Here is a 24,224-nt window from a genome sequence, read left to right on the forward strand (position 1 = left end):
ACAACCTTTATCCATTCCAACTCAACATTGGGAGGAGGTGGTTTCAATGATTTTATCACAGGTTTACTCAAGTCCGAAGGAAAGAGTGTCATGATGGTGGTAGTTGATAGACTTATCAAGTATGCACAACTTTCTGCATTATCTCATCCATTTGAAGCCATTACAATTGCTACTCATGGAAAATTTTAGGGGCGAATTTTCACCCTTAGGCGAAATTAAGGGGTTTTAAATTTTTAGTGGGCGAATATTTTGTATCATAGTACATTTTTACAAATTGCCTCAAATTTATTTTATAAAAAATTAGGTATGGAGGTTAGCCCACCTTATTTTAAGGGAGAGGGTAAAAAAGGTAAATTTAGCCCTTGAAATTAGGAGTTACAACCTTCCATTTGCCCTAATTTTCAAGAATAGGTTTTATTTAAGTGAATCCTATGGGCCAAATACCATATTTATAAAAGAGGTATGGTAAATTAATAAAAATATAAATAAATGAGAGGTATGGTAAATAAATAAAACATTTTTTATATTTACTCCATAAGTCACCTTATATACATGCAAGGGTGTAAACAAATAAAAATATAAATAAAGTGGAGGTATGGTAAATAAATAAAACCTCCTTTTATACTTACTCAAAAATTATGGTAAATAATAAAAATATAAATAAACTAGAGGTATGGTAAATAAATAAAACCTCTTTTTACATTTAGTCCATAACCCTCTTTCTATTTATGAAGGCTCAAAAAAGAGGTTTTATTTAAGTGAATCCTATGGGCCAAATACCATATTTGTAAAAAAGGTATGGTAAATTAATAAAATAATAAATAAATGAGAGGTATGGTAAATAAAATAAAAACATTTTTTTATATTTACTCCTAAGTCACCTTATATTTACGAACACTAAAAAAATGTGTTATATTTAAGTGAAACCTATGGGCAAAATACTATGGGTCAGATTATTATTAATACCATGCAAAAAAACATTATTAACCTTAATATTAGTATTAATAAAAAATATAAATGCCACATGGTATTGACCCATGGTATTCACGTGGAATGTAGCCTATTTAAAGGGGGGAATTAAACTAGCATAGATCCATCTTTACTCTGGATCTACTAAGCCCCAAGAGGGATCAAATATCGTGATATGCAAACTAGCATAGAGTGAAAAAATATTTGATCCCTCTCAGGGCTTGGTGGATCAAGAGTAAAAATGGATGTTGTAATTTAATGTATGTTAAACATTTTAACTTGGTTAAAATAAAAAATAAAATAAAAAATCAATTATTAATTTTATTAATTTTTATAAATTACTAATAGTAATTTTTAAGCTCCGGGTTTATGATAACCCATGTTATTGACCCATGGTAATACCATGGTATTCATGTGAGCATAGACTATTTAAAGGGGAAATTATATCATCCATCTTAATTCTGGGTCTACCTAGTGCTTAGAGGGATAAATATATTTCATCCCTCTAAGAGTGGTAGATGTGGAGTTAAGATGGATATAGGTTGGTTTTTATGATAATGAAGATATTAAATAGACTTAGCAAATTATATTGAAAAAACATCTTAAGGTGAATGGTTAAAGCTACATTTAGTCACTTCACAAAATTTAGTAAAAAATACCAATATCTCCATTAATATTGGTTTTTCTGATTTAACAAAAAAAATTCAAAACAGTGAAACCTTATCACTCTTTCGGCATCACCCTCGCAAAAGATTCCCACCATTTTTCAAACATTCTCAATATGATATCTTCATGAAAAAATTTAGGTACTGATGTTGGATTAGTTGTTTGAAAGATAAGCTAATTTGTACAACCTTTCATCTTCTGTGCTATTCTTAGTTTGTCCTAATGATCTGTAGGGGTTGGAGCCACTGCACCATATTTTCCTAAAAGGTGGAGATTGTTCACCAAAAAGGAAATTAATATACATGTTACAACGCTGTTAAAAAATGTAAGACGTATGAGGGTAGTGAATTATGCTAATAAGCAATTTAGATTGGGAGAGACATAATTAAATTTTATTATTTAATTGAAGATTTCCAATTAAAATAATAATAAATCTACATTTATATATTCATATATTGATTGGAAGGCTTCTCACAATGGTCACTTCTTTCAATCAGATCCCCTTCAAGCCTTTGGGATACCTAATAATGTCTTATATAATATAGTTGGGGCTTGCTACTTGTTGGTGTGTTGGGGTAAACAAATTTGATGTGTTTTTTTATCTCGCAGTTGGAGTCTATGGAATAAGAAAGAAATTTGATAACTTGAAAAAAGTGGTAGCTTGACAAAAGTTGTAGAGAAAAGATTAATCTCTCCTACCTTGACAAAGCTCGTGGTTAATATCAACACCTACAAGAACTTTGTTGTGGAATATTATCAAAACTAATAGAAGGATATGAAAGAGTGTATTGTAAGAACCTTGACAAACATGGCCACTGAAACTTGGAACATTGTTTGTAGGAAGAGAAAATTATGTTTCTCTTTTCCAAACATGTATGTTAGTATATTACAGTTTAATGAATATGTTTTCTTATTATCATATATGGTTTCATACTTTAACAAAACATTCACCAAGACTTCACAATGTTTTATTATTCAGTAAAATATTTGCCAAGATCTTATAAGATTTTATAATTTGGTGAAATATTCTCCATCACTGTACAAGATATTATAATCTGGTGAGAGATTCGCCAAAAAAAATTATATACATATTATATTATTGATAAAATCGACTCCCATTTTTCCTATATATCATGGGGATTAGCCCATTTATTATACATATAAATTTAGGATGGTTCTTAAAATTTTTCCTGTTGCCACTGCATTTATGGAAACAATTCAAAAGATACATGGAAACCCAAAGATTATTGTAAGTGACAAAGATGCCTTTTTCACTAGAAATTTTTGGACAGAATTATTTTCTTGTCTGGGTACGAAATTAGCTCATAGCTCATCTTATCATCCTAAACCTGATGGGAAAACTGAGATAGTGAACACATGTTTGAAATGATATCTTTGTTTCTTTGTATCTAATAAGAAAACACAATGGGTCAAGTGGTTACCTCTAGCTGAATGATGGTATAGAAATTCTTCCATACTGCAGTAAAAATGGCCCCATTCATGGACTTTATGGATATCATCCACCATCCATCACATCATCCTTAAGATAAAATTCTAAGGTTCAAGCATTGGAAGATCACATCTAGGATCAACAACAAGTTCTCCAACTCTTAAAGGATAACCTCACTTTGGCGCGGAATTGAATGAAACAAAAGGTATATCAACATCGCAATGAAATAAGTTTGGATGTAGGCGATTGGGTATTTTTACGTCTACAACCATAAACATAAATGTCCCTCAAGTAAGATAAGAAGGATAAATTATCACAAAAATACTATGGTCCTTACAAGGTGTTTTAAAATATTGATACTATGGCATACAAATTAGAGCTTCCTGCGTCTTCCCGAGTGCACCTAGTTTTCCATGTTTCATGCTTAAAGAAGGTTATAGGTGACAAGCTCCCAGCTCAATGATTATTTCTAGAACTTGACGAGGAAGGAAAAATCATATTGGAACATGAAGCAATCACAGAAACAAGAACTCAAGAGCTACGAAATCGATCAATTTTAGAGTATCTCATCATGTGGAATAATTTACCCTCTCAACATTCCACATGGGAGGATGAGAATTTTATACAGAAGCACTCAGAACTACTCAAACGTTAAGGAAAACACTTTTTTGAAGGAGAGGGGCATATTAGGTCCCTATAATACTAGTGTATCCCCTTATTGTTATTGTTAGTGTAGCCCCCTTATTGTTATTGTTTTTCTCATGTATTCCCCATATTGTTATTATTCTACCCCATAGAAGCTCACTAATGTTATTATTGTGCCCTTGCATTACTATTGTTATGTAGAATCTGATTATACTGTGACCCCTTAGATTCCTATATATAGAAAAAGGAGGTTTTTCATTTGAATCATCCAAGAAATTTTCATTTATGTAATGTAAAGGATGTTTCCCCCTCGAAGAGGATAATTTTTAAGTTTTTGATCTATCTTTTTGTGAACTAGTTGCATAACATTCATGTTAGGTCCCTATGATACTAATGTATTCCCTCATTGATATTGTTAGTGTAGTCCTCTTATTGTTATTGTTGTGCCCATGTAGTCCTTATAATGTTATATTGTGCCCTATAGAAGCCCACTATTGTTATTGTTGTGGCCTTACATTATTATTGTTATGTCGGCCCTGATTATATTATGACCCCTTAGACTCTTATATATAGAAATGAGGTTTTGTCATTTGAATCATCGAAGAATTTTTCATTTATGTAATTTAAAGGAGGTTTCCCCCTCGAAGATAATACTTTTTAAGTCATTGATCTATCTATTTGTGAGTTGGTTGCATAACATTTGGTATCAGAGATTTCATCTATTCAAAACTTTTCCACTCATGTATTCACGTTTTCATCTACTATCAATGATGTTAGGAGAGAAATTTTGAATAAGTGTACCAAATTTTCACTTTTACTGTTGGTGAATAACAAACTAATAACAATAATGGAATTAGACCTGTCTTCATATCTGCACATAAAATATGAGAAAACACTACATAAAATAACAAAAATTGAAAGAACATGCAAATAAACAACAAAATATACCCAATGGAAAGACAAATTTCATTAAATTAACTATTTAAAATGACACCTCAGAAGCGTAACAACAGGGACTTTGGTCAGTTACCGTCCCCCTTTGTGGGAGGGTTCTTTTAATGTCCCTTACATTGCTAGTTGATGCTTCCCTCTCTTCTCCGTATGCGAGCGGGAAATGGAATTACAGATAAGAAAATGAGAGAACTCAAATATGTAAGATTAAAATGATGATGATGATAGTGATCATGTGTAAATGTTGAGGGAAAATCTTCTCTATTTATAGTAAAATGCTAGATTAGACTATACCTAGTTAAATAATAAAATATTTGGTTGACAATATCAAGATCTAACATTATGAGTATTTTATTAATTTTGGGATAGGAAAATATTAGAGAAATGGTAAAGAATATCTATTTAGTTAACTAACTCAAAAAAATAATGATTAATTGAGTAAATAAGAAAATTTGTTGAAGTAATTAATAAATGATGATTTATTAATTATTTATTGGAGATATGGTCAAAATAAGTTAGAAATAATTATTAAATAATAATTTTATTATTATTTCATGGAAAAAATAAAATGATTAAGAAATAATAAATAAATAGTGATTATTTAATTATTCTTATAGAAATGGTAAAATTGGGTGAAAAAAAATTAATTAATTTCACATAAATGGGTAGCGATACAAAAATAACATGAAATTAATTAAATACCTTTTTCTTCATGTAGATGAATAAAATGGAAATAATTTAGGGAAAATGATTCACTAAATTATTTATTATGGTGAAAGTGACCTTTAATATGTATTTTTTTTTTTTTTTCTCGTTAATACTATGCTATGCTATTATTTACATTAAAAGAGAAAAACGGTTACAGCCATGAAGTCATATGCCAGAGGCCTGGGATGGCACTCTGGGCTTACAGTACTCAAAAAACCACCCATACAGGGTCCACACCACTAGATTGATTACCCACGCAGGGGCCTTGACATGAAAACAGATCACCCACACAGGGGCAGCATCCTTGAGATCAGACACCCACGCAGGGGCGCTACCACAGAAATGGAATGCCCACGCAGGGGCTTTAGACCCTAGAGTAACAGTGAGGGCAGAAGTAGTCATTCCATTCAGGGGCGTGGATGAGAAAAAGAAAATCGTCATCAAACTCCCTCGCAGGGGCGTGGAGACACACTGAACAGTATAATTCGCATATAAAACAGAGACATTCCAAACATACCAGCTGCCATAGTGGCTTACCTGACGTTCCATAACAAAATCAGAGCATCATAGACAAGGAAGAGAGTGAGCGAGCAGATGACTAATCGTCTGGCTCCTCCTCATATATCCAGCACAATCCTTCCGGGGGGGGGGGCCAATCAGCCTTGGCTTTCTCTGACGAAGGCGCTTGCTGAGTCGCTGGAGGGTCGATGTCTGGCCTCGGGCGGTCCTCTGGCATTCCCTCAGCAGCCCTGGAGCTCTCAGCCTGATGAAGCTGTGGGCGGGGCTGCTCCCCGACCTCCTCCACCGGTTCTTCTAGAAAAAGGACAGAGACATGGGCATTAATGCGCGAATTGGCCTGAGATCTATTAAAGGAGAAAACGCGGTTCCAAACGCAGGAAGAGGATTGGAGCCCGCTTCAAGATTGCCAGCATCCATGAACTGGCGTGATTGCAAGGGATTAGCTTCTGCAACTCGGTGAAATAAACAGCGGCAACAGCGAGAAGAGGCATTATCGACGGATGGGCACGAGGTTCCGCCTCTACCAGAGCCTCGACGGCTGATGAGGCGCTGTCGGGGCTTGACCATGGTGTCGTTGGATACGAGAGAGCGAAACAGAGCAGGGTGAACAAAAACACACCCGTCGCCCACGCTAGCAGGCTTGCTCCCAAATTCAAGTGCAACGGGGGCACCTTGAGCCAAACCTTTGGGAACTGACAACCATAATCCCAAATCCACACACTGTAAATGATCCACTACAAAATATTCCTTACCTTCATTGTATTTATGCTTCTCTGCAACGTCTCGGCCCTCACCTGCCATAACTGCACACAGCAACCAAGGCTGTAATCCGGACCAGGCATTAAATTGCCATCCCTTCCCTCAACAGCACCCACGCTTGCAACCTCCGACGGCTGCTTGCAGTGAATGCTCAACTTAAACTTGGTACCGCCCATGGTGACCAGGTGGCGGTCCCATCTCCTCGCCCGTGGCACCCGCATCCAGGGACCTTTAATATGTATTCTTATAATGAAAGTGAGCTTTAATATGTAGAACCCACACTACATGGCATATTTTGATCATCCTGATAAAAAAAATTAAAAATGTGGAGTCATTATTTCACGGAAAAAAATTCAAGATTAGAACAAACTATACTAATATAAAATACTTACTTAAATAGCCAACAATAATTGCTAGACAACTGGATACTTGGAATTCCTGTATGAATTTGAATTCCTCAATGAACTTGACTTGACATCAAACACATCAAGGGAAGGGAGGATAAATTGGGTAATGAACTCATTATTAGGGTGGTATTAAATACTTGCTTAAATAGCCAACACTAATTGCTAGACAACTCGATACTTGGAATTCCTCAATGAATTTGACTTGACATCAAACACATCAAGGGAAGGGAGGATAAATTGGGTAATGAACTCATTATTAGGGTGGATAAGATGCATGAAATAATGATTAGCATGCATGGTTAATATTTAAAAGATAGAATTTTAGACACTGTAAAATTACGCTAACATTATATTCAAGTGAAATAAAGCTTACACTAAGATAATATACGATTGAAGAATTTTAGGCACTGTAAAATTACGCTAACATTATATTCAAGTGAAATAAAGCTTACACTCAGATAATATAAATTTATAGGATGGAAGACGACAGACTCAGAAAAATTATTATATAATTATTATAAATGCAATACGCCAATATTTTTGGTTTGGTGTGAAGAAAGGTTTGGTTGATTATATATCTAGATGAATTAAATTTCAAAAGGTAAAGGCTAATCTTATAGATTGAATAGGATTCCTGCAACTATTTCCCATTATAAAATGGAAATGAAAACGAGTTGTCCTATATTTTATCATGAAATGGAAATGAAAACGAGTTGTCATATATTTTATGATTAAATATTTTAGGACATTGAAGTAACATGATTTCAGTAGTGTTGGATAAGTTAACAAATAATACACATTTTAGATCATTGCTAAAATATTTAAGATTGCAATTATATTTATTATATATGGTCTGCTTAAGTGTTGATAGAGATCTTGAGTTCACTTCCAATTTTTGGAAAATGTTATTTAAGGATTTTGGAAAAAATATGAATTTCACTATGATATCACATAGACGTTGATGGATAGACAAAGAGGATGAACTAGATAATTGAAGATATGTTATGAATGTATGGAATGAACAATCCTTCCAAATTGGATGAAAAATTAATTTGGTTGAGTTTGACTATAACATCGAGTATCAAGCAACACTAAAGATGATCCTAATGAAAGCATTATATAATATAAAAAACATACATAATTTTAATATCATCATTGAAGTTAATATCATACAAAAATGTTTACCAAGGATAAGATGGATATGAGAGAAAAAAAAAATAACTAAGAAATTCCTTACAACAATTAACACACAACAGAAACAAATAAATCATAATTTTGAGAGTGGGATTCATGCTTATGAATGAGGCTTTTGTTAAGAAACACATCTTGGAAATACAACGATTATTGCTACTTGCTTTTATTTTATCACATCTCTTCAAACCTGATATATTTAGCAATGAATATTACTAGCTCAATCATATAAATTAGATGACTTTAAGAATGAATATTACTAGCTCAACCATATAAATTAGATGACTCCTAAATGCCAATAGGAATCAATACATAATAAACATTCAAACGCTTGCTTAATGCGTAAATAGGCTTTGTTACAATATCATGGGCCAATACAATGGCTTATCAATACCACATGTTTAAAAACCATAACTCATTTCATATGACACTTGTTCATATACCATTTTTTTAATTAATGAATTTGATTAAAAAGACAAAGACAACATAACTACTCCAAAAATAAATAGCATCCTTTGATTTATGCTTAAAATATTCTAGAATATTCTAGGTAAGTTAAATTCCTATTATATACCCAATAATTATTTATTATTAAATTAAAGTTATAAAAATCTATTCCAAAATAAACAAATTTATTAAAATAATTATAACTATTTTGAATTTAAATATTATAAATATATAAATACACATTTTTAAACTTAGATATTCTAAAAACTAAATATTTAATATTTTTTTAAATAGAAATTTACACATTTAAATCAAAATAATTTTTTTTACAAATAACAATTGAAATTATCAACCTAAAATAAAATATCACACTTTAAATAACACTTGTTTTATTTAATGAAAAATGTCTATTATTCATTTATCAGCATTGTCTTATGCTGGTTGTGAATTCCCATAGAAAATAGGATAACCACATATTTTAGGAATATCGATTACATTGACAATGTCCTAGCCTTTTTTGTTTCTTTAATCATACACTATCTATTAAATAGTTGTTTAAAAACCTATTATTTCTTTGTTTGGTGGATTTTTCTATTTGAATCACTTTCTATGGCCCAATTCTTTTGATTTTTTCTACTGTCACTTTGTGTGGTTCAATTCTGTCCATTCCTATATGCTCAAAAAAATCAAGCTTTTAATGATACGATCCACATTCTGCACCTAACATAATCTTCTACCTTTTCTATGCTGGTCAAATTTGACCATATAATACATATCCATAGCCAATCTAATTGGATTTTAAATCTTGTTGGACTGTTAAATATGTGTGAAATGGTCATTGTTTCACAAGATAAATTCATTATTTACTCTCCCTTGGTTATCATGATCACGGTAAAGTAATGCAAAATCGTTATCTTTACCAACAAAAAATTGCAGAGTTGTCAATCTGTGGTTATGGTGTTTACACCGATTCTTCCAAGTGCTTGATGGTAGCAATCATCTTGGTTTTCCATTGGAACAGTCCCTCAACATATTTTTCTTCGTATTCTGGATCGTCCAGTTTACATGGCGGCGTAGAACTCGCAGTGGTCACCATGGATTCCTGCATATACTGTTGCTCCGCATTTTTCGCTGAACAAAACAAAGATTCTGAACAGTACTCGGACGCCTTTTCTGGAACAGATGGCTTATATTTCATTAGATTCGAGTACTCGTTTAGAACATGGAACATGTAATCGTATACATTCGACATTTTCAACTCGTTCACGATAAATTCTCTGGCTTCCCTTCCAATCGCTTTTGCCTGCCAAAAATTTAACACACAGTTCTAAATATGGTGTGTTTTACAGGGAACAATTTTCCAATGGCGGAGCTGCTGTAGAAAATTGAACTTACCTCTTCTCTATTCTTGTTTCCCCAGTTAACAGCAAACTGGATGGAGTCACATACTTTATCAGCTCTTACAGGCCAGTAATGTTGTTGAGGAACAAGGCCTCTGAGAAAGAAGTCAAAGTATTTTGGTGCTATCAAAAGAGTTGTGGAGTCACACGCTAAAATATTCTTTAGGCTCACTGACCACGAGTTTCCTTCTATAAATATCTTGTATCTGCGACACAAACAATGGCGTGTTCCATGAATATTCGCTCCTAAGAATTGGAGCCACAGTATAAACGATGCACAACTGGTAATTTGGTTGTTTTCCATGGAAATTGGTAAAATATGTAAGATTGTTACTGTTCTATGAAATTGCAGATACCACAGAAATTTGCAGATTTCTTTTTATTCGTTTGCAAAGTATGTTTTCAAATTGGATGTCGAGGATCTTTCATTTATTCGTTTGCAAAGTATATTTTCAAATTGGATGTCGAGGATCTGTAATACGGTAAGGACTTTTAATGAAATCCATTTATCTATTTCGGGTATTTTTATGTTGATCGTTGATTTTCTGAATATTTGGGAATTTGGTGGACATGGGGTAGTCAATTTTTAACAGTCTCTATGTCCATCCGATTCCGCAATCCGCGGGTTCCAACATATATATAACAAAATTCAGAGAATCAACAATCAACTTAAACTCAAGATCCATTTCCAGCATATATATATATATATAACAGAATGAGACAACTAAACTCCTATTTAAAAAAGGTACTTCCTATCTAAGAAAGATATCTAGAAGGAAACAAGTAAATTAATTTTTGTGTATTCATGGCAGCATCAACTACTCTTAGGAAGATAGTTAAACACAGACCTGATTATGAAGGGAGTTTTGTATAATTAGAACGGGAGTCTTCATTTCTGATAATGTTATGGTTTTAGGTATAAGTTTGATTTAGAAAGATACTCTTAGTAAAATAGGAAATAGAAATGTATGGGCATAGGAATGATAGGAGAAATATGATAATATAATATTTCGGTTTTATTAGAAAAACACTTTTAATAAAACCAGAAATAGAAATATATAGATATAGGAATAGTAGAAAAAATATGATAAGGCAATATCTTGAATGGAAATTGAAATATGTAATATTTTTATAGATTTTTTCAAAAACAAAAAACATATGTTTTCAATGGTTCTACTGTTCTTTTTCCGGTAATCACTATTCCCTTTTTCTAGTTATGTTTCGAGATATCCATATGTTAGAAACTTTGAAGACAAAGGTCGCTTTCTCAATGAACCAAAGCCTTGAGGGTAGGGTTCTACTCATCTACTAGGAATTATGATCACAAATAGAATGTGGCCTTAGATGAAACAAAATGAGTAGGTAAGGGGTGAGTTTCTGTATAGATAGATAGATGGTATAAGTTAAATGTTCCCATAAATAATTTAAATGTGTATTAATTTAACTTTTAATTGAAGGTGTAGAAACTTTTAAAGGAAATAAAATGAAAAATAAAGATATTTATTTTGATTTATTAGTTTAAAATATTAAAATTAAAATTATTATGTTTTTTATATAAATATTAAAAAAAAAATCAAAATTAAAGATACTAAAATAGAAACTAAAAATAAAAGAAAATGATGTATAAATAATAAAAAGGAAAAAGTTTTAAAAGAAAATGATGTATAAGTAATAAAAAGAAAAAGTTTTTCAATTGTTTTTTAATTGTTAGTAACTAAGATATAATTAATAACTATTCACATAAAAAGATTTAAATTTTTTTTTTACTTTTTGGGATACAAGGATTCATTATACTTTACAAATATTATGAATAAATAATAAATTGATATTCAACATAGAAATTAAATTACTTATTAATAAAATATAAAATTTAGATTTTTTTTTCCACTATCATTATATATATTTTAAAAATTCATTATATATTCTACATGGTTAAGAAAATGTATGGTCAAAAATATGAGTTTCCTCATTATTCCAACAGAAAAGGTAAAGTATATGGACTTTTGTAAACTTTAACTTGTGTAGTCAATTTACAATGTAGGCTTTAAGTCTCTTCACTGTCTATTTTTCAGAAACAGAAAGATTTTATATATTAATAATTTATTTTATTTTTTCAGATAAATTTAGTCTAACAAATAGAGGAATTACCAAGAAAATTATAGAAATTCCAGTCATATTAAAAAAATCTGACAATTTTTTTTATAAATCCAAATCCAATCTAAATATTCAAATGAATACTAAGCTCGCAATTACCTATGCTTGCACTGGTCTGCGAGCTTGGATTCTCGGAACCCTTGTCTCGTCTCTTTACCCCAGTCCTACATAAAATAATAGCATACATAAAAACATGGAATTTCGCATAAAAATTTATCGGAATCCATTGGGAATTTATGTCGAGCTTACCTGAATATAGACATGACCGTTCCAGTGGGGCATTTTGTTGCACTTCAAAAGTTCCCGCCTCCATCCAGTATAGGGATTGCCTTTCCAGTAAGCCGAAGGATCTCTGTCTTCCCACTTGACCTTTTGGCTGCCAGTCTGGATATCCCTCACTAACGGCTCCCATGGCGGTGTCATTATCTCAGGCCTGCAGGATCACACTAAACATCAGCAATATAAAAAGCGTTTCTCACTTGGAACGAAACCAGTCACTGAATGTGTGCCCCCTATTCATTCATTGATTGCGGAAAGATCTACACCAGTTTTCTATCCTCTTTAACTTTATCAATCCTGGGACTAAGCTTTGGATATTTCTAAGAAAGGGTTTTTGTGTTGTTTTGTTTTTTTATTTTATTTTAGAAAGATAATGAATATAAGTAAAATTAAATTATTGATTCATATTATTTAAGGTTTGGAGTATGTTTTAAAATTGTTTTTTCTGTTAAGATTTTTTAGGAGGTAAGGAAATAAGTTAACAGCTTAAGATCCAGAGTTATCTGAGTGGGAGTGAAAGCCTGAGTTTTCACTGACCATCATGTGTCTTGGTTTTCCTTGAATAACAGTGATGAGTCAACCTGAATTCACAGTAAGCAGCTAGACATAATTGTTTTCACTGCTGATTTGAAAACTAAATTATAATAAATTTTCCAACATGTTAAAAATATTAAAAAAAACAATTAACTTCCCATAACACGGGGCACCATTCGTTTTAAAATAATGGATTAGATTGGCATCCATTACAACTGGATCTCTATCTTAATTTGTTGAAGAAGAGTTCTGTCGCAGTCAGAGTCATATTAGTGAAAAACTTTACTGAGAAACTTTATCACTTTTGGATCTACATAAAACCTTAAAAATAACATAAACTAATATAAAATGAATATCCAGGGTATAACTTTATCTATAATGTGTGGCCGAATTCTCAATTAAAAAAAATGTGAATGAGAAAATGACATTCAAGTTTGATCCTTTTCTGGTTCGCCTAAAACTCTAAAATGTGGAACATAAACAAACAGAGAGGATAAGGTTTTATCTTCAATGGGAGGCCGAATTCTCAGAGAAAATAAAGGTTTGAAATGAACTCCTCTTTGAGGCTACCCAAAACCTTGAAAATGCAAAAACTGACCTTGAAAATGCAAAAACTGGTTTGAGGGTAAAATTTTAGTAAAAAATTAAAATTTTGGGAAGAATATTTTTCAAGAGATTTGAGATTTTTATAGTTATTTATATGGTTTGAAATTTTAAGATGAGAACGGTGTAATGGTTAAATCTATCTAATATTTCAGACAGTTATTTTAATTGAAAATGCAAAAACTGACCTTGAAAATGCAAAAACTGGTTTGAGGGTAAATTTTAGTAAAAAATTGAAATTTTGGGAAGAATATTTTTCAAGAGATTTGAGATTTTTATAGTTATTTATATGGTTTGAAATTTTAAGATGAGAACGGTGTAATGGATAAATCTATCAAATATTTCAGACAGTTATTTTAATATTTCAGACAGTTATTTTAATATTTCAGATGGTTATTCAATCCATGATAGTGAAGTTCTCTGGTCTCTGATAATAGATAGAATAACCATCCTAAACGTTGGACACATCATAAACCTATTACAGTTCTCATTCTGAAATTTCTAGCAAAACTATTTTTATTTCCATGGTTCTCTGCATGTAATAGTTATGGTTAAAATTGATGATAATTGAAATATGTTGAATTACTGGTATTGATAGCAGATTCTATATATTTAATGATACTGCAAATTGAAATAGACATAAATTCAATCTAAAATTGCCATCAAATTATGTAAAATTATAGTGAATTGCAGATTCTATATATCCAAGGATCCGACTCAAGACATTGGGAGCGACGTTCTACCTTCTTGAATTAAATTGGGTTTAGATGAATATTTTCCATTTATGAAGCACTTACCATCCCCAGAAAGACCAATCTGGAAAAACAATATCGAATGTCTCTTCGCTGCCGCAATAATGAAACAGAGCAGGAGGTGCCTTGGCGGGATCCTTATGCCCGGCACGACCGATGACGGGCTTGTCATCACAATTGAACATCAAGTCCAGGTCCGGAAGTTTTCCGGGATAAAATTTCATTAGCTGGGCAATCCCCCAGAAGGTAAATATATCTCTGGTCTGAAAGGACTTTCTGTACCGTTCAATATACATCCTGCCATTAACAATCGTCAGCCTAAAAGTCGCCGACTTCTTCGCAGCTTCAACCATGTCCAACGTAATTCCAGTCTTTGCCCAAGGCTTCAAGTCCTGGCGAATCCAGTTAAAATACAACGGGCATGACCCCGCGGACGCGTTTGGTTCCGCAGGAATGGGAGACAACGATGGTGAACACGCTGTGTTGGGCGCGCACTTCAGAGTTTCTTTGCTCTGCACAATTCTCTGCCCGACATCGTTTGCTACGGCGTTTTGATTTTCCCGCAGCATATTTTTGACCGCAAGCGATCGTTCTTCCCAGAGGCCATCAGACTGCAAAAATCAAACACCAGTTCATAGTTATATAACTAGATTTAACCAAACCAGTAGTAATCTTTAAACTCAGAGCAAAATGAAAATCGCACCCAACGCTTGATAAAGAAGACGGGGATGGATATAATTGCCAAACCCAACAACACAGAGACAAAACCGACTGTAATTCTGCCCATCTTCATTTTTCTATTTAGACAAACTGTATATCTTGATTATTGAAACCTCGAACGTTTTGAACACTACACCCATCATCAATTTTCAAATCAGCTCCAAAGAAAACAGCCTAATTTTTTCTTTTCTTCGAAGAAATTGCCCTATGAACTGGGCAGGATTCCACTCTTAGAATAGAATTCTAGGTCACAAACGCCATAGCCTATTCAACGCCGTATCGCAGTTGTGTTCTCTCAACTTAATTCATTGACCTCTCTGGCGTGATTTTCGTAATTTATGAAGGGCTGAAACGTTCCTGTAGCAAAAAGGAAAAAACACTTCCAATGGTACTTCGCCGTATCGCAGTTGTGTCCTCCCAACTTAATTCATTGACCTCTCCGGCATGATTTTCGTAAGTTATTGACGGGCTGGAAACGTTCATGTAGAAAAAAGGAAAAAACACTTCCTATGGTAGTTGTGGACCACAAAAAAAAGGAAAAAACAAAAACGGTACACGCACAGCGAATAAAAAATTAAGTGCCAATGTAAATTTAGAATACTTCCATGCGTTGAAATTGAAACAAAAGTATAGTTTGATATTTTTTTATGGAATTTTCAGATGACGTAGAAGATGCGTTCGTTGCGTCATCATCACGTTAAAATATTTGGCATTGACTTCAGCTATGGGGGTGTTTATAGCGGTGAGCACTAATCCACTAATCCAATTTGAAGGACTGGTTTTAATTTTATTTAGAAGGGTATATATTTATCTAATTCTTCAAAAATGAAAAGTTGTTGAATTGAGGCTTCTGTGATCCATATCAGTTTATGAGAGATTTTTCGGCATAAATCACAAGATTTAGACGCGTTTTGAACCAGCGATGTGGTTCATTGTCAGGGCAAGTTGAAGAACCAGATCCAGCTTTGCATGTTAAATAGCATGAGCAGAGTCTCCAACGGCTAGCTAAGCCAACGCTGGAAAAGAATAGGGTCCTAAAAAAAATGAATAAATAAAATAATTTAATATGAAGTTAGTTGAAATATGAGACCAAATAAATAAATAATATAATATAATTTAATTGGTTATAAAAAGGGGGTTAACAATTAAATAAATACATAGAAAAAAAAAATAAATAAATTAAATTAAATTAAATTTAAATTAAAATTAAAATAAATAAATTAAAATTAAATTAAAAAAAATAAAAAATAAAAAACAATAATAATAATAATAATAATAATAATAATAATAAATAAATAAAATAAAAATTTAAAAATAAACAAATAAATACAATAAAATCCTAGAAACAAAATAAAAATAAAATACTAGAAACAAAATAAAAATATATAGAAGGAAAAAAAATAAAAATAATAATAATATATTAATAATAAGAATACTAATATTAATATTAATATTAATATTAATAATAAATAAAAATAAATAAATAAAAATATAAAGATATAAAAAAATAAAAATAAATAAATAAATAATAATCATTTAAATGAATTATTATTAATAATATTACTATTATAATTTATTTAATATTAAATAACTAAATATTAGGTTAAAAAATAATACTAATAATAGTAAAAAATTATTTAATAGTAAATAACTAAATATTAGGTTAAAAAATAATACTAATAATTAATGTAAAAAAGAAAAAAGAAAAAGAGAGACCATAAACGAGAGGAGGGGAGGAGGAGGGGTGGAAAAGAAGGAAGCGACTAGGAAGAGAGAGTCGGGACCCAACATCTATTGATTTTCCAACCATCCTCTCTATTGAGATTGCTTGGCCTCTTTTCAATTTCCAGAGCTTCCCTAAATTTCCGATGATGGAATTGAGAAACCCTAGCAATGACACTAGCATCTTCAATACAAACATGATGATTAGTTTTTTCCGCATGCTCAGCTAAAGCCGAAGACTTTGATCTCCTATGCTTAAGGTCAGCTGCGTGTTCACTAATCCTTTGATTGATGGAGCGGCCCGTCTCACCAATATAGGGGGTCCCACATGAACAAGGGATAATATATACCCCTTTCATATCTTTAGGGTCGATAGGATCCTTTGCTGATCTAAGGGACATACGAATGGTGTTAAAGAGCCTAAAGGTTACAGGGATACTATGCATCTTGAGAATCCTTGCAATCTTATCAATGGTCCGCTAAACAAACAGAAGATGGACACCAGGAATATGCTCCTTCGGTTCCCTTTTAGTAAGATAATTCCTGGCGGCTTTTATGAAAGCCTTCTATCCCATGTATCTACTATATCCATTCTCAACAAAGACATCAAGGAGATGGGATTTTTCTTTCTCAAAGCTCTTTTTAGCTAAGATCCTTAGGGCTCTGGTAGCAAGGGTATTGAGAACCCCCATCTTCTGCGCTGGAAAATGGTGGGAACTGGCATGAAGATACTGCTCCGTATGCGTTTTCTTTCGAAAAACTTGGTGGGAGAGGGAGCCATCATTATTCTTAAAAATAAGAATATCAAGGAAAGGGAGGCATCCATCAACTTCCTGCTCTTTAGTGAACTTAATGGCCGAGGATTGACTGTTGAGATGTTCGAAGAAGAGATCTAATTCCTCTTGGCCATGAGACCAGATAACATTGTTCTCATCCACAAACCTTTTCCAAAGCTTGGGCAGAAGACGGGATGTGTTAAGAGACTTGGACTCAAAATCTTCCATAAACAGATTACCAACGACTGGGGATAGGGGTGAGCCCATTGCAACCCCACAGGTTTGCTCAAAATACTCGCCCTCAAAACAGAAAAAGGTGGAAGTGAGGCAGATCTCAACTAAGCGAGCCGTGTCAGGATCTGTAAGGCGGTTGATAACCTCCAAGGCCTCACTAATAGCATGCAAGTGTACAGGGAAACAACACCGAAACTAACAAGAATGTCCCTAGGGTCAAGCTTAATGTCCTTGAGTTTATTAATAAAGGAAGCAGAGTCTTTTACGAAGGACTCTGTATGACCAACTAAGGGCTTAAGCCTTAACACAAGGAACTTAGCAAGAAGGTAGGTAGGACCTCCAATGGTGTTGACAATGGGCCTTAATGGAGCTCCTTCCTTGTGAATTTTGGGGAGACCATAGATCCTAGGAGTGATAGGGTTGCTCTCAATGAGTTTATGGTGCAGGGAACTCACTGAGCTAATGGACTTAATGGCAAGAGGCACATTCCTAGCAACCTCTTTTAAGGGGTTTTTGGGAAGCTTTTTATAGCTACCACTATTATGAAGACGATCTAACATCTTATTGCGGTAATCAACCCTATTAAGAATGGCGGCAGCTCCACCCTTGTCTGCCTTAAGAACAATGATATCTTTGTTTTGGTTTAAGGATCTGAGGGCTACAGATTCTTCTTTGCTCAGGTTGCTCTTGGGGGGCTTAGCCTTTCTCAAGACCATAGCACAATCCTGCCTAATGGTGTCCTTGATTTTATCAGGTAAACCTCTGATCCCAAACTCAATGTCACAAATGATATCATCAACAGGAATTTTCTTAGGAGCTAGGGAAAAATTTAATCCCTTACTCAAAACTTTAAAAACCGAAGAGGGAAAGGAGAAGCTAGAAAGATTAATAACCTTGTTATTAAAATGAGAAAGATTATTTGAACTATGATTTAAATTATTATTATTAAAATTCAATATCTTATTACTTACTGTGATAGAATCATTAGTATTATTAAGTAATGTCTCATTTTTACTAACATTGATATTATCATTTTTACCACTCTTATTGAATAATTTAATATTATTATTATTACTAAGAATATTATTATTATTATTATTAATATTATTATCAAATGCATTATTATTGTTCATAACTAAATTATTATTATTATTAAGAATATTATTATCATTAACTAAAATATTATTATTATTAATAAAGAAATTATTATTATTATTATTATCATTATTAAATAAATTATTATTATTAAATAAATTCTTATTATTAATATTATTAAGAATATAATTATTATTATTATTATTAAATAAATTATAATTAGTACTATTATTATTGTTATTAAATGAATTAATTTAATTATTAGTATTATTTTTTAACCTAATATTTAGTTATTTACTATTAAATAATTTTTTTTATTATTAGTATTATTTTTTAACTTAATATTTAGTTATTTAATATTAAATAAATTATAATAGTAATATTATTAATAATAATTCAAGTTTGTGAGAGATTTTTGGGCGAAAATCACATGGAATACCATTTGTCGACGCTTTCGAACCAACTAGTGTGATTCATCATTAGGACAAGTTGAAGAAACAGATCCAGCTTAGCATGTTAAATAGTCTGAGCAGAGCCTCCAACGGCTAACTTGACCAACGGCTAGTTTGACTCTAGGACCCGGGTCAAAATTATTTAATAATATAATTAGTAATACCTAGGACCAATATCTTAAAAATATAAAATATATATTTTAATGGGTATCCAGTTCAAAAAATATTATAAAAAATTATAAGTCAATTAGTATTTAAAGGGAAATTTAGTTAAATAAAAGACCTTATATATATGAATAAATTAAATAAATACAAATATATAAAGTAATATATAAAATAATTTTATTTAAAAGTATTATTAAAAATTATAAGTTAATTAATAATTAAATGGAAAATTAGTTACATAAGGGACCTGTATAAAATAAAGTAATATCAAAAGGATGTTAGGTTAGTTAGAAAATTATTTAAAAGTATAAGTTGATTAGAATTTAAAGGAAATTAGTTTATAATATAAGAATAAATTATATGCATAAATATAAATATATGAAGTAATATAAAATATATAAAAATAATTGAAATGGGTATTCATTTAGAAGTATTATTAAAGTTATAAGTTAATTAGTATTCAAATGGAAAATAGTCACAACGGACCTTATAATACCTTAAGTAATAAGTTGTTAGAATAAATATAGGAATGGGAAAATTAACACTCTATAATAAAAATAAATAAATAAATAAATAAAAATTAAAATAACAAAAAATAAAAAAAATAATTAAGTAATTTAAATAATAAATAAATAAATAAATAATAAAAATAACAAAAAAATAAAATAAATAAATAAATAGATAGATAAAAAATAACCTAAAGAGGGGGCGGAAAAATGACTAGGAAGAGAGTGCTGGGACCCAACACCTACTAATTTTCCATCCGTCCTTCCTATTGAGATTACATGGCCTCTTTTCAATCTCAAGCGCTTCCCTAAATTTTCGATGATGGAAATGCGAAACCTTAGCAATAACACTAGCCTCCTCAATACAAACATGATGATTGGTTTTCTCAGCATGTTCAGCTAAAGCGGAAGACTTAGCTCTCTGTTGGTATTATCCCAAGACCCCTTTTTCTTCCTAAAAACATGTCATTTACCCATTCCTTTTCATCATATATTCCTTAGAATCCTTGAAAATTAATTATTAATAGTCTTATAGTTATTAAAATGCATTGAAATTGATTTAGGAATTTTATGTTGAAGAATTAGAAGTTTTTGGTGAAATGGTTACAGGAAGTTCCAACATCCTGTAATCAACTCATTGTTTGACATGTGTCACAGAAGCTGGACTAGAGCGAAAGGCATGGATGAAAAATAGAATGTCCAAGGATGGACAAACACCTATCATACAGCCGAATCGACCCTCCTACATGCGCGGTCAACTCAGGTCAAAGCATGGCACACTGGCGACAAAGGCAGAAACATCAGCTCATTCTAATTTGATTTAGTTTTTGATCTTTTTGAAATCAGTTAAGATAGAAACATTTTGAAAAGCTTGATGTAATAAAAGCGGCAACAGCCGAATTCCGAATGTACATTCATTTGACATGGTTGTGATAGACATATGTATATACAGTCCGAGTAATGAACAGAGGTTAATCATTGTATCATTCTGAAACAGAGTGTTTTAAACTTAATACTAAGAACCCAGTTGCAGTTACGATTTGTGTCTCGTGCATTGATTTGATCTTCAGTCGATTATAGTCCAGTGTACCTCTGGAGTGCGGACGGGCCCTGCGCTCAACCGGTATACTGTTCTTTTCATTTTATTTGCACTTAGGTTATCGTGTGGTTTGCACAGTAGTTACGCTTGATTGGATTCCGATTTCAATAGGTATTATATGATTTCGATTTCAATAGGTATTATATGGTTTGCACAGCAGTTACAATTAATTGGTTTCGATTTCCATAGATCTTGATTTCCATTGAATGTATATGGTTTGCTTATATGGTTTGTGTTTATGGTAATGCTGAACAGTCATCACTGAGATCTGGAAGTGCGTCCTGTAAGGGATTCGATCCCTGTGTGTCTTTTTAAAGCACTGTCATAAACTTTGTTTTCATTTCACAATCCATTTATGATCTCTGTATATTTTGATATTGTATAAATATTAGTGAATACTGGGTGTTTACTGAACAAGGGTTTTATGTGTAATATCTTTGTAAGGAGATTAAGATCATTGTTGCAGTGATACACAGTGTTTAGTTTCAGTGTGTGATTTGGTAAATGCATTTAATGATAGCATTGTAATCAGGTATATTAGCAGAGTGACCTGAGTGTTTGGATGATAGGTGACATATTCCAGTCTTCCGTAAAGAAGCCCTGTGACCTACATCATAACCACTTAGCCAACAATCCTTTATGTCTATATACTTTAGATGCATGCTTCTAAGCTTACGCATCTTGGTCGATAATTAATATAGTCTAGTCTAGTACCCTAGCTAGAACACTACATTTTGGCGCCGTTGCCGGGGAGGCGTACTTAAAGGATTCAGACAAAAAGAAAAAAATTTCAACACACAAAAATAAACAAAAACACAGTTAGAAATCATGTTCATTTATGCCTAGATTTAGAGACAGTCAAGGGAGATTTGTAAAAACCCCCCACCATCTAAAAACTAACCCATCATCATCAGGAGCAGACTCTCTAGGGAATACAACACCAGCTGAGGAAGTTATCCAGACATTGGCAGAAAAATTTTATTCAGGACAGAAACTTACTCTTATTGAGAGGGAAACTTTATTCACACATAAATCGCAGAAGAAGCACTTTCCTAGACCTTCTACACAAGGAGAAAGTAGTACAGTTACCGAACAATCTTCCTTCCTCCTTTTTCCACCAAGTGACACTAACACAGAGAGACCAATTAGAATGGCTGAGGAAGGATCTGGATCAGTCCCACGACAAGGAGATGAAGAAGAGTCAATTTTTAAGTTCCCTATACATGAACCATAGGAGGATGAGGAGATCAAAATGAAAAACATACCCCCATCCGTCCTACCAAATTTCTATGGTATGGCTTCAGAGGATCCGGACTCATTCTTGTTCGAGTTTGACATTGTATGTCGAACTTATGGCTATACAGATGATGCCCATCGACTCAGGTTGTTCCCAGCCAAATTAAAGGCATCAGCCTTAAAATGGTTCATGGGGCTGGGTGAGCATGCTATAGTTGATTGGGATGGCATGAGGAGAATATTTCTAAGGAAATATCAGCCTTATTGCAGATCCAAAGACTCTAAAGATGATATCTTTAGAATGAGTCAGCAAGAGGATGAAACCTTAGAGGAATATCTAGAACGGTTTGTCTACAACTTACAAAAATCTAAACACCGAACTATGCCTCCTGATCTGGTCCGCACAATATTCTTGAAAGGTATCCGAGAGGAATACTTGGATGATCTCAACTTAATGGGCAAAGGTGACATTTCTGCCTTACCCTTTGAAGAAATCGCTGAGTTGTGCGAAAAGTATTCAAGGAGTAAAGCTAAAATGGGAAAGAGAGGCCTGTCATCAAAGGTCACAAAATCTGCCTCTGCAAGTGTCACTAGGGCCGAAATAGGGAATCTTTTAGAAGAATTTAAAACAGATTTGTTAAGCACTCTAGGGAACCAAATTGATACTTTAAAAGCCAAGAAGAAACAAGAAGATGAAGATCATATCATGGCTATCTTCTGCCCAAAGTGCCGAAAGAAACATGCATTAAAAGATTGCCCTCTAGAGAATATCCAAGTTTGTGCTTTCTGTACTGAACATCATGATATGTTTAACTGTCCTAAAGTTAAAATTTTGCAGAACTGTAATATGGCAGCCAATACAGAGATGGAAAACGTGTATTACATGGGCACAAAGCGACCATGGCAGCCACGGCCAGCAACCCAAGGTATGTTTCCAAATCAAAATCTGCAATTTCCTATGAATGATCAAATGTATGCACAAAACTCATGGAATGTACCCATGCCATGGCAGCACCAGAACCAACCACAAAACCAATGGAGACCATCTCAACAGTACTCCCAATCTTATAATACATATCCTCAATCATACCCACCTTACTCACAACCATATCAGCAATACCAACAGCCGTATCCATCACATTCTCAACCATATCAGCAGTATCCTCAGCAAGTTGTCTATCAGCCCCAACCTCCTCAACAAGCACTGCCTGCTCCTCCACCAATAAATGCACCACAACTGCAATTTCCAGCTAACTCACAACCTCCCAGACCCACTCAAATTCCTGCTCAAACTGTCCCAAATCCGAATAATAGAGCAGAGAGGCCAGCCTATAACATAGAGGAAGGAACCTCATATTCCACACTGCCTTTGCAAAACATTAATTTGAGGTCTGGTAGGGTGCTCCACAAGGATTCTCCAATAACAGATAAGCAAGAAGAAAACTCAGAAAAGGAAAATGAAATGACAAATCAAACAAAACCAAACAGTGATACCAAAGACAAACAGATGCAACCATTGCATCCACCTTTTCCAGACCGATTGATCCAAGTAAAACCACCATTGTCTACACCACAATTTGATGTCTTAGATGAACTTAAAAATGTCTACATAAAAATCCCACTGCTGCAAGCTATAAAAGACATTCCTATCTATACCAAAGCCATCAAAGACATGTGCCTCAAGAAACCTGCTAGGAAAAGAATTGATCCTCAAACCATTCATGTTTTAGGAAATTTAGCAGGCCTTATGACCAATACCATCTCCATGGAGAAGTATGTTGATCC

General features: G+C 32.9%; 1 protein-coding gene across 1 annotated transcript; it reads right to left on the bottom strand.

The window, feature by feature from the left end:
• Nucleotides 1-9,162: 9,162 nt before the first annotated feature.
• Nucleotides 9,163-15,602, bottom strand: LOC149196784 (uncharacterized). Its single transcript, XM_089403792.1, has 6 exons — nucleotides 15,138-15,602; nucleotides 14,480-15,045; nucleotides 12,516-12,699; nucleotides 12,366-12,430; nucleotides 10,108-10,318; nucleotides 9,163-10,015 (listed from the first exon to the last, which is right to left on the bottom strand). Exons 1-6 carry the CDS (start codon nucleotides 15,225-15,227, stop codon nucleotides 9,674-9,676), a joined length of 1,458 nt encoding a protein of 485 aa, XP_089259918.1. The 5' UTR covers nucleotides 15,228-15,602; the 3' UTR covers nucleotides 9,163-9,673.
• Nucleotides 15,603-24,224: the final 8,622 nt, after the last annotated feature.

Source organism: Pinus tabuliformis, chromosome 2_2 (assembly GCF_031772625.1).
Source record: "Pinus tabuliformis cultivar Carrire ecotype Pingquan chromosome 2_2, CPIR1, whole genome shotgun sequence".
NCBI lineage: Eukaryota > Viridiplantae > Streptophyta > Pinopsida > Pinales > Pinaceae > Pinus > Pinus tabuliformis.